Here is a 12,291-nt window from a genome sequence, read left to right as displayed (position 1 = left end):
AATGATCCAGTAGTGAGGGGATGATAAAGGAGAAAGTTAAGATAATTGCAGAAGTGAAGCTAAAGGGGGATGGGACCAAAGCACATGTAAAGAATTTGGCCTCTGCTGAAAGAAGGGATGCTTCCTTCATTGTATCAGGGTAGAAGAAGATGCATGAATATACAGACAAGTTTATAAATTTGGTTATGGAAATATGAGAACATTTCAATCACTTGACTTCTGTTTTTACTATAATGAATGAGATGAATTATAAAGTCTTGAAACAAAATATACATACAAAGAAGGCTTTCCTGTATGTTCTGTGTTAACTGTCCAGTGGATGTTGAGGGGTGTATTAAAATGCTTTGCTGTATTTTCCCCACTCATTACTAAATTATGTGGCTATTTGAACACTATGCCATTGATGGAATTAAAGAGATAAGATAAACTCCTTGTTTTCCATATCAAATATAATGAAAAAACAATAACATATTGTTCTTACTCTTTGTCAGGCCCTGTTCTAATAATTATATATTATACCTTATCAGGCTTTTTTCATTTTATTAATTCACTTAATCCTGTTAGAACCCTATAAATTGGGTATTATCATCCACAGTTATCAGACTGCCCAGAGAATTGAATAACTTGCCTACACTTAGTAAATAGTAGAACTAGATTCAAATCCAGCAAAATTGTCCCCAGATTTTAGGCTTTCACCACTATGCAAAGGACATTGATCTTGAGCAACAGATTCACTCTTCCATTCATCTACTCATCCATCCAACAAATATATTTATTGGCATTTACTATTTAGTTAAGCCCACTACCCCCCTAAAAAGAAAACCCTACTCTCTGCAAAATACTAAGAATGATGGATGAAAAAAAAAAAAGAAAAGTACAGTCCCTACCACTAAGGAAATTATATCTAGCTTGCTACTATGGCTAAGAATTACTACACAGAGCTTTAATATAAGTGAAATGTGTGGTAAATTCTATAAGGAAGGGAGTGATATGAGAATTTAAAAACTATCCACTCTTATTTAAAGAACAAAGAAAAGTGACATGTGAAGAGACCTTGAAAAATGCATTGAATTTGAACTTTCGTAAATAGGGAAAACAACATACTGGACAAAACTTTAAATAACATAAGCAAAAGCCCAAAGATGGAAAGATGTGGCACATGTATAGGGGAAAAAAAATGGAGCTCTTCTCCTATAATATAGGATCCTAAGCTTAAATGTAAAGGACCATGAAGGTTTTGTTTTCCTTTGTCTGGATAGAAGGCATGACATGATTAGAGTCCTAGTTTTAAAAGATTAATTGTATAGCAGTGAGTGATATCTTGAAGCAAAGAAGGAAACTGGGAGGTTTTTAAAAGTGCTAATGGGATTATGTTCAACCAACCACTGAGAAAAATGTCAATCATCAGCCAAAAAGTAATTATAGTTAGTATACACAATGAAGTACAGCTTCTATCTTCAAAGAGCCTCCAGTTTCACCAAGGAGGCAAGACTTACTTACATTAAACTATTAAGGGACAAACATATATATATTGGTAACTGTGATGTTGTGATTCATAACAAGAAAGATATATTTGGTCTTTGTCCCCAGTTCTGGCATAGAGCTCCTGACACTTCCTAAATGATGAGAGCAGAGCAACAAAGACGTCTTTTGTTATGTTAGTGAGGTGACTTTTAGAACTCATCTAAGGATGGGGGCTGGTTTCCAGGGGAATCAACCACATGATTAGAGGGTTAGAACTTTCAATCCCAAACCTGACCTCTGGGGAGGGAAGAGTAGCTGGAGATTGAGTTCAGTTGTCAATCACCCCTGTGTAATGAAGCCTCCATAAAACTCCAAAAGGACTGGGTGCAGAGACCTTCCAGATTGGTGAACACATGGAGATTCAGGGAGAGTGATGTACTTAGAGAGAGAGCATGGAAGCTTCTCACCCTTTTCCAGTCCCTTGCCCTATGCATCTCTTCCCTCTGGTTGTTCCTGAGTTATATCCTTATATCCTAACAAACCAGTAATTTACTAAGTTAAATGTTTGTCTGAGTTCTGTGAGCTGCTCTAGCAAATTAATTGATACCAAGGAGAGGGTTGTTGGAACCTCCAATCTATAGCTGGTTGGTCAGAAGCACACATGATAAGATGGACTTGTTGCAGGAAATGGGGTGCAAGAGAATGGTCACATCCCAGGTCTTGAGCAAGTCCTTGGGACAGACCACCAAGTGAGGTTCCTTGGCTTTGCACAGGAAAGCATTCAAGAGCGAGCAGAAATAGAGTGAAAGCAGAATTATTCAGGGAGATACACACTCCATAGACAGAGTGTGGGCTGTCTCAGAAGGCGAGAGGCCCCAAGATATAGGGTTGTTAGCTTTATGGGCTGGGTAATTTCATAGGCTAACAAGTGGGAGGATTATTCCAACTAATTTGGGGAAGGGGCAGCAATTTCCAAGAATTAGGCCACTGCCCACTTTCTGGCCTTTTATGGTCAGCCTCGGTACTGTCATGGCACCTGTGGGAGTGACATTTAGCGTGCTGATGTATTACAGTGAGCGTATAATGAGGCTCACGATCTACTGGAAGTCGAATCTTAAGCCATCTTGGGCCTAGTAGGTTCTAACCAGTTTTTGTGTATCCTCAAGTACAGTGGCATTCTTTTAAAGGTTGTGCCCTGCCCCCTTCCCTCCTATCTCAGACTTGCAATTAGCATCCAAAGAGAGAAGGGAGAGGGCAGGCTGGTAGGACTGAGCTCTGAACTTGTGGGATCTGATCCTATCTTCAGGTAGGTAGTGTCAGAATTAAGTTGAATTGTAGGACACCCAGCTTGTGTCAGAGCATCGCTTGTTGTTATGAGAAAACTCCCTCACTCCACACAAACCAGAACCTTTAGGAACATTTTAGTGTTGCGTTTTCTATCCCTGATATTTTATTCTTGGCCAGGTTTCCCATGTCAAGGTTTACACATAAAATTAAATTTACTCATAAGAGTACCTTTTCTAGGTAGTTGTTCCAGACCACACCCTGTTTACTCTAGACTTGAAATTCTGGCTTTCATCCCTCTGAGTCTCTAGTGCCTTGCTTTGGACTCAAACTCTTAATGCTTATTTTTGGACACTTTGGCTTTCACTTGCTAGCCTTGTTTTTCTACTTTTCTCTAGGCTCTGCTTCCTTTTCTAATGTTAATATTCCTGTGGCCTCAAGTGAAAATCCTACCTGTTCACTTCTTTCCTACTGCCTGACTAGCCCACAGGTTCTGCCCTTCTTCATGGCCACCTTAACATCCATAAATATTCCACCATCAGATTTGGCATTATGACATATAAAAACTTTAAGAGAGTCTTCTATTAGAAGATTAAAAGATTAGAAAAGATGAAACCCTCATAGACTAGAGTTAGCAGAGATTCAATTTCAATAGAGAGAGGGAATCAGTCAAACACAGGAAACATCTTTTCTGAAGATTAATAAGCATTCTTTTTTTACCTGTATTTGCCACCTGATCCTAAATTCATCAACTGGTTTGTCAGAAAATAAATAATGAACAACAATGTGATTCAGGTTTTTATACTGGATAGCTTGGCTCTGATAACAAATAAACCCAGAAACATATATTGATCAAATATAATTACCTTTTATTTCTGGCTTCCATAAGAGTCCAAGCTGGATAATCCTGGTCAGTGAGTACTTTTCCAAGCAGTGATTCAGGGAGCTAGAGTCCTTCTACCTTGTAGATCTACCATCTTCTAACACTTTATCCTAATCTCTGTGCAGTGGGTCAGAAGAAGAAAGAAAATATAGAGGAAGCACATTTGTTTCTTAATAGCCTTGGACCAGAAATGACACATATAACTTTTGTTGACACTGTCCTAGAGAAGACTTAGTCTCACAGCCACACATAATAGCAAGGGAGGCTGAGAGATTTCATTTCTTTGAGTATCCAATGAAGGGAAAAACAATTTTTAAGGCAGCTATTAGTTTCCACCAGAGTTAAGAAAAATAAGGTAAAATGAATTACAAAGTCCTTTGCAAATATGAGATAATAATAAATATATGTAAAAATAATACATATGATTAAGTAATAAGTATAAGGTAAAATGTTGCTATTGAGTCAGTGCAAGTTAAATAATTGTGAGAGATAATAAAGGAAATATAGGAATCAGTACATTTCTTTGTTAAAATATTCTAATCGTGATTTTTCTCTCCAAAATCACGATTAAATCACAAATTGAAAAGGAATATCGGTTGGGAAAAATGCCCCTTAATAAAGTAAATAACAGGTTCTTGTCAATTTTATTAATGTAGCTTTCAAAACAATTGGGACAGAAAATAAACTGTGCTTAACACTTGTATAATGGATTATATTTGTCTTCTGTGTGATGTAGGTCAGAAAGAGTCTGAAGATAAAATTGAGGATGAAGAATTGGATGTCAGTTTTCGGATATCAGTGTTCAAACTACCAATACATACTTCAAATTCACTGAGGTATGCTGCATTATTGAAAGCAAAAGAACAAGATTCTTTTCCTATGTATACCCAGCCACTTTCTACCACTCATCAAAAACCAATAATTAAAATAAAAGACATGCTGTTGGAGAAGAGTGTATGAAGAGAGTTTTTTACAACACAAAGAACTGGTATGAAACTCCAAGTACTTTATGATATTGATAAATATTGCTCAGAACAAAAGAAGCAGGCAAGCTATAAAAGTAAAGTAACAGCTGTAAGCATGGCACAAGTGGCCCAAGAACGAGTTAGATTAACTATTCAAGAAAATTTAAATAAGAAAATATATGCTATGCATAAACTAACTGCAAAAGATAATAAGACCATTCAGAATGGTTTACAATGACTTTGGCAGGACAGATCCAACTTGAGAAAGTTAAAGAGAGGAGAGTTCTGTTTCTGGAAGGAAAAAAACAAAAGGCTAAAGACCGTTTATTAATTCAAAACTTAAATAATGAGCGCACTCTTTTGACCAAAGAAATGACTAAGATTGACAGATTGAAGAAGAAGCAGGCTGTCTTAAAAGAGAAGAGCCTAAGTGTTCAGCAAAAACTGGCAACTGAAAAATATCAAAAGGATTTACTTAAACAAATGAAGGAAAGTAGGTAGGTACAGTTTTGATATAATAGAAGCTTTTAAGTTGTTGGGGAGGAAAAAATTTTCCTCTGCCTTCTAGGTTCTCCTGGCTGGTTTAAGTACTAAATTTATGTGAGACAGATTAACAGGAGAAAATCAAACAACAGTTTAATAACATCTACACGTGGGAGAGACCAGGAAAACTGAGTAACTCCCCCAAGTAGCTGGTATCACCTTAAATACCATCTTCAGCTAAAGACAGAAGGAGGTGTTGAGGACGGAGAACCAATTATGAGAGGTTACCAAGAAAAGCACAGTAAACAAGGGTAAGGTCATACAGATCTGTCACTGTCTTCTCCATCCAGTTTCTAGAGGTTTGGTCATCTTCCTCTTCCTCAGCTTATAGAGTTGTAAAATAGCTCAAAGAGATGAAAAGACACAGATAATTCTAAAGGGTACACCAAACAGGACCCCCAGTATTTTTTTTTTTACCCTTTTTTACCCTTGTGTGTCTTTCACAGTTTTTTTTTTTTTTTTTTCTGATATTCGATTGAAGCTTATCAGCCACAGTTTTATCCTGGTTATATTTTAAGTGACCAAACTGTGAATACGTATGTTTAAGGCTTATCTAGAAATACTTAAAGATCATTGTAACTGCTTATTTCATTTACATTTTTAAATGCTATTGTTTAAAAAAAGTAGTCTGTACTAGAAAGGAATGTAAAATAAGAAGAAAGCATTTGTCTTTTCCTAGCTATAAGCAAATTTAAAACTATTTACTGAGGTACTTTATATAATACCTTTTTAAGTATGAAAAAAATATTTTTCTCCAAAATTTAAAAACATTTTCCTTAATGTATACTTTGTGTGTGTGTGTGTGTGTGTGTGTGTGTGTGTGAGAGAGAGAGAGAGAGAGAGAGAGAGAGAGGGAGGGAGAGAGAGAGAGAGAGAGAGAGAGAGAGAGAGAAAGATTTTGAAAATATTTTTTTAATAATTTAATAGAAAATATATTTTGGAAAAGAGAATGAAAGCTAGTCTGGTATATCAAAATGTAACTCTAGTACAAATCAATGTTAAAGAAAATATAAACAGCTTAGTTTTATTACAGCAAATTGAATGTCTGGCCATCATTAATCTGTAGAGGATACAGAGTCAAGTGAGCTTCCTAATGTGTATTAACTGAATTATCTTCTCTTATAAGCTCCTGCAAAGATATTATCCTTGAGAGTACACAGGAATGAGGCAATGTTCTGGTTATGTCAATAATGTGTCCTAAAAGGCATTACTGAGTTTTATTATAAATGTTTTCAAATAAAGATTATCAATGTGCAGAAAAGAGCTGTGACTCAAAAAAATAAAATCTGTCTAGAGACTTCAGAAGTTTCTCAGTTCTTTTTCTGCCAATTGATTCTTCATTAACGTATCAAACACTTCACCTAAAAGCATTCTGGTGACTCTCAATAACTAGTGAAGTCATTACTGAGAATATAACTTCCTGATCCTGCTCTGGAATGAGGAAAAATGAATGAAGAAAGGGGAACCATAAAGCTCTAGTTTAGGAAATTGATAAAAAACCCATAGGAGTGTTTAAGAATGAATTAAAAATAGACTTTAAAATGAAATAATTTCTATATCAGGTAAAAGTTGGTCATAAGTTTCCCCAAATATTCTTGTCCCTACTCGAAAAAAGTGATGACACTGCTCAGGGCAGAACAGCATCGTGTACATTTTGAAGTAGAGTATCATTTAGCTTGGAAGATCTGGCACCTAAGGCAGTTATCCAATTACATCATCTTCTTCTTGTCCTTATTTTTGTCATCAATTGACCTTCTTGACTACCCTCTCATTCCCTGTGGTCTTTACATCCTGATATATAAAGCTTTTCTTTAATCAGCTTCTGCCGTCATCACTGTTAACTTCCAAATTCATAAGAACAACTCTCCCAATTGCCTAACCTAACCTAAACATTTTTGGATCCCAGCACCCTTTAAACTCATTTCCATAGACATATAAATGCCACCTCGTCACTTGGAACTGCACCACCTCTTAAATTTTAAACTCATATATTTACTTATGGCTAAAATCTTTATCTTTTCAACTCTTTTCTTCCTTTACTTTCACCACATGTATTCTTCAAATATATTGTGACACTCATCCCTCAAATAACCTTTCTTATAGACTTTCTAGTGTAGCTTCCAGGGTTCTTTAATTCGATTATTCTTTTTTCCATTTCACCCAGTGTCTCTGATGTCTTTTTCTTTCATTGCCTCCACCATGCTAACCGCCTCAGCCCCTACCTTGGAACAATCCAATTATCTATCTTCATTTTTTGTATTCAGGTAAAAATGGCTAGAAGGCATCAGTGACTTGTAGATTTATGCTGATATCAATTCCATGGCCTCCAACTTTAGCTGCTCCCTCAGGTGCTTGCTCTTTCTCCCATTACCTACAAAAGTGATTTTAAACCTCATCAACTATAGAGCTTCCTATGCACATACCACCTCTGACCTTTCCTTCTCAACAAGTCACTCTGTCACAAAGGAATTTTAGGCCTTCAAGCTTGAATTTATTCAATTTTCCAATTCCCTATCTATAAAATTCTACATATCCTATATTTATCCTCATTTCCTTTTCTACTGTCTCAGGATTAGGTTCCCATTTTCGTGTTAAGAGCTAATAATCCCTCTGTTTTTGCTTAGTAAGCCTGGAAGTGGGTAATGCAAGACCTCTGTGCTAGGCAGAATTATGGCCCCCAAGAAGATACCATGCCCTGATCCCTAGGACTAAGAATAGGATAAGAGATGGTGGGGGAGGGGAAATTTCTCCTCTTTCCCCTATTAGTACTTTTGGCTGGCAAGTAAAATAGCATAAGGCAGATTAATAGGAGAAAATCAAATTTATTACATGTGCAAAGGGAATCCATATAAGTATGAAGTATTCCAAAGTCAGCAAGGCATGGTAAGGTATATATATACTCTGGACTAAGGAGAAGAAGGTAGGGGTCTGAGGCTTCAAGGGGAAGTAAGGTTATTCACAGGAAGAACAAAAATTGTTAATATTTGGTAAAAGCATGTTTGCTGGGCCATTCTAAGACAATGAGGCACTTTGATTAAATGGGCTTTGCTAGGTTCCTCCCTGTCTACAATGCCTAATACTTTACTATAGTAACTATGGTGACAGCTTGTTCCTGGGACAGGCCCCCTATTTTAATTTCATTTAGGCAGTAAGGGGGAAGTTCAAAGGTTCTTTTGGGCCTGGATTGTTTTTAGCTCAAAATAATTCACATACTAGAGTGGCATATCTTCGGGAAGCTGCCCTTGTCCCCATCAATACTACACTCATGGATATGCTACCTTACATGGCAAAGGGACTCTGCACATGTAATTGAGGGTTGACCTTAAAATAGGAAGATTATTCTGGATTATTCAGATAGGAGCAGCATATTGCATGAGCCTTGAAATGCAGAGACAGGAGAGAAAGTCAGAGGGAGTCAAAGTAGGAGAAAGACTTGACATGACACGGCTGACCTAAAGATGAAGGGAGCCATGTAGAAAGAGTGAGAAGGAAATGAATTCTGACAACAACCAGACTGGCTGACACCTTGATTTCAGTCTTGTGAGGACACAAGCAGAAAATCTAGCTGAGCCATGCTGTGCCTGGACTTCTGACCCATGGAAATTATGAGATAATACATGGTAGTTGTTGTAAGCCAATACATTTTATAGTAGTTTGTTTTATAGCAATAGGAAAATACAGACTCTTTTTTTCTCCTTTCTTACGATTGCTTTGGTTATTCCAGGACCTTTGCATTTCCATGTACAATTAGCTTTTAAAGCATTCAAATTACCTAAAGTTAATATATTTAAAATAAATGGTAATCTAAATTTAATCACATCTATATTTAAAACAAATTTAAATGTTAATTTCTACCCAAAAAGCTCTTTGCATATTAATTTGGGGAGAACTGACATCTTAGTAATATTGTCTTCCAATCCTTGAACACGATATAACTCTCCATTAATTTAAATTTTCTTTAACTTTTTTCGGCAATATTTTATCATATTCAGGTATAGGCCTTGCATGTTTTTTTTATTAAACTTATGTCAAAGTATTTATTTTTTGATGGTATAGTAAATGGAATTTCTTAATTTCATTTTCCAGTTCGATTCTGGTATATATAAATATTGATATAGTAGATTATTATGTTTTTCACTCTTCAATTCTTTTAAATAGTTTGTTTTTTACATTTTGTCCAAGTTTATAATTGTTTTCTGTAGGAGGGCTATTTCAATAAATGTTTTAGACTGAATTAGTACCATTAATTAATTACATGTGCAAGGTCTATTTTTCTGTGACTTCTACTCTGTTGCATGTCCAGACATGACTACTCTCCAGAGCTCCTATTTCAAAAGAGTTGTAGCTAATTTTCATTGAGTGATTATTAAATACCAGCCTTCCTCTCAGGATTTTAAATGTATTAGCTCATTTACTCCCTACTAAACCCTATGAGTTGGATTGTCCCTTCTTAAAGGTGAAAAAATGATGCATGTAGAGCTTAAATAACTTGTCCAAAAATCAATCAGTAAGTTGCAGATCTGGATTTCAAATCCAAGCAGAATGGTTTCACTATGTGTACTCCTAACCATAAGCCATTGTTTCTTTGTATTCAACTCCCTAGGCATTTCCATATAGATAACCAGGCTCTTTAAACTCAGTAATACCAAAATAGAATTCTAATCTTCCCATCTGGATGCTCTTAAGTTTCCTATCCTGATGAATGCCACTGTTATCCATACAATAAAGTAAATTATTAAATGTTAGGTACTCTTCTAAGGATTTTAAATGTATTAACTCATTTAGTCCTTTACTAAACCCCATGAGTTGAATTATTTCCTTTTTAAAGATGAAGGAAATGTGATAGAGAGAACTTAAGTAACTTGTCCAAAATCACATAGTCAATAAGTTGCAGACTTTCTAGACTTAGACCTCTCTTCCACTCCCTAAGTCCACATTTCTGAGTATACTTAAATACAAATAAATATATGTATTTCATTTATATGTTCATATACCTTTATTTCTCTTTACTTTCTATAAGCTTCTCAAAATTATATCATGTCTTATTTATCTTTATGTTTCCAGGATCTAGGGATAGTGCCAAGCATTATAATACATAACTCTTGAATGAATGAGGATGAATGAATGAATTTTCCTAAGGCCCATGACATTTCTCAGGTTTGCCAGAGTAACCTGGTTCACCTTTCTCTAACTTAGTAAGAGTCTGCTAGGGCTACCATAACAAAATACCACAGACTGGGTAACCTAAGCAACAGAAATTTGTCTTCTCAAGTTCTGGAGACTAGAAGTCCAAGATGAAGGTGTTGTCAGGTTTGGTTTCCCCTGAGGCCTCTCTCCTTGGTTTGAAGATGCCTGCCTCCTCACTGTATCCTCACATGGCCTTTGTTCTGTGTATACACATCCTGGTGTTCCTTTGTCTTCTCATAAGGACACCTCTAAAAAGCCTTTCTCCAAATACAGTCACATTCTAAGATACTGTGGGTTAGGATTTCAACATATGAATTTGTGGAGGTCATAGTTCAGTCCATAGTAGAGTCCTAAGAGCTTGGATTTAGTGAGGCTTAAGTAAAAGTTCTGCAAATCATGGCAAAGTTTGGTTAGATGCCTCTTTGGGACTCTAAGCCAGCATTTGTAAAAATTCTCAGTTATAGCTAATAGAAAACTTAGAAATATTAGCCCAAGATGAATATTATTTAATGATATAGTAATATTTTAAGCAATAAGTGGAGTTCTGTCTTTTTCCCATTTTGTATATATCTATTTTGAAGACATTTAATTATCATTAACAATTAGATTGATTGTTATGGTTTTAGTCATTTAAAAGTATCTCATTCTGTTACCTTACTTTTTTCTTCTTAGGGCTCAAGAAATATATAAAAGACACTGCGAAGAAAAGTTTGTTAATGATATGATTGCCTTTCAAAAAGCTTGTGAAAGATTTCAAGATGCTAAAACAAAAGCTGCAATTGTGAAAAAGAATTTAATCCTTAAAGTTCCCAATGGAATGACAAAGTGAACCAATGCCAGATCACATTCTATGGTCATTTTGAATTATAGCCATTATTTTTAGTTAAAGGACTTTGAAATAATACTATAAAAGAAGAAGTACTCTATGTCACAAGATGGATTTGTATGTAAATCTTATAAAAATATAAAGAGTGATTAAAATGTTTCTAGATCATAATTTAACTTAAATCAGGTTCAGTTGGCTCACCTAAAGGTTCCTTACATATCCAGGTATCCAAGGAACAATGAAAAGTGATTTAATTTATTGCAGGAAATACTGCAAAGGCATTGCTTGTATTGCTTCTTATCCTGAGTACAGTAATTTGTAAGCCATTCTCAGTTTCTCTGGCAACCTTAGAATAGTAATTTCGGCCCCAGCTGTTGACTTTTATTAAGACACTGTGTTCTTTGATTAGTTTCTTTGCCTGCTTTCATATATTTAATTATATTTCATGTTTATTTTGTTAAAACAATTTCTTTTTTCAAAATAAAAGTTTCACCATTATATTGGTGACTCATGTTCTTATAAAAATTCAGAAAATATAAATTGTAAAAGGGAAATTAAACATTCTTATTAACTTCCTAGAAGATTGTAAGATTTTTGTATATTTACTTTCAATGTGTTTCCCTTTGCATATATGGGGGGCAGAGAGGAGAAATAGAGACAGAAAGGATGTATGTAATTGAGTAATTGTGATCATAAAGTATTCAGAAATGGTATATATTCATTTTAAGTCTATTTAATACATATTCATGGTGTAGAATTTAAAAAAATAAAGGATATAAAAAGATATAAAAATTCTTTGTAAAATTTTAGTCGACTTTCAATAGTATTTTCAATCTAGAAAGATAAATGTCTCACTTATTATGACATTGCTCACTTAATACAATGTAACTAATGCCATTCAAAATTTCTCTTTAATACTCATCAGTTATATATTCAAGTTTTTAAGTGTTTCTTTTTAAAATTCTCTAATTTTATTAGTCTATGGTAAATTTCCAAAAATTAAATATTTTACAACAGCAGTTGTTCATTGTGCTTCTATGCTGGACTGCTAAAAAATGCTAGTAGCATTTTCCTCATGTTCTGTAAAATAATAGCTGTCTATTTAAATCCATGGTATCAGTTCTCCCTTTTCTTGTTAA

General features: G+C 35.0%; 1 protein-coding gene across 1 annotated transcript in view; it reads left to right on the top strand.

Annotated features, from left to right (window-relative positions):
- LRRIQ3 (leucine rich repeats and IQ motif containing 3) overlaps positions 1 to 11,155 on the top strand; it is a gene marked incomplete at both ends in the record, with an annotated part of 151,486 nt that extends 140,331 nt beyond the window's left edge. Inside the window, 4 exon segments of the mRNA XM_079721106.1 lie at positions 4,368 to 4,588; positions 4,592 to 4,829; positions 4,832 to 5,093; positions 10,999 to 11,155. Of these exon segments, the coding sequence (XP_079577232.1) occupies positions 4,368 to 4,588; positions 4,592 to 4,829; positions 4,832 to 5,093; positions 10,999 to 11,155 (878 nt within the window).
- Positions 11,156 to 12,291: the final 1,136 nt, after the last annotated feature.

This window comes from Hyperoodon ampullatus (assembly GCF_949752795.1).
Source record: "Hyperoodon ampullatus genome assembly, chromosome: 2".
NCBI classification, from domain to species: Eukaryota; Metazoa; Chordata; class Mammalia; order Artiodactyla; family Ziphiidae; genus Hyperoodon; species Hyperoodon ampullatus.
Note: the sequence above shows the minus strand (reverse complement) of the source record. Positions and strands in the feature narration are given on the sequence as shown.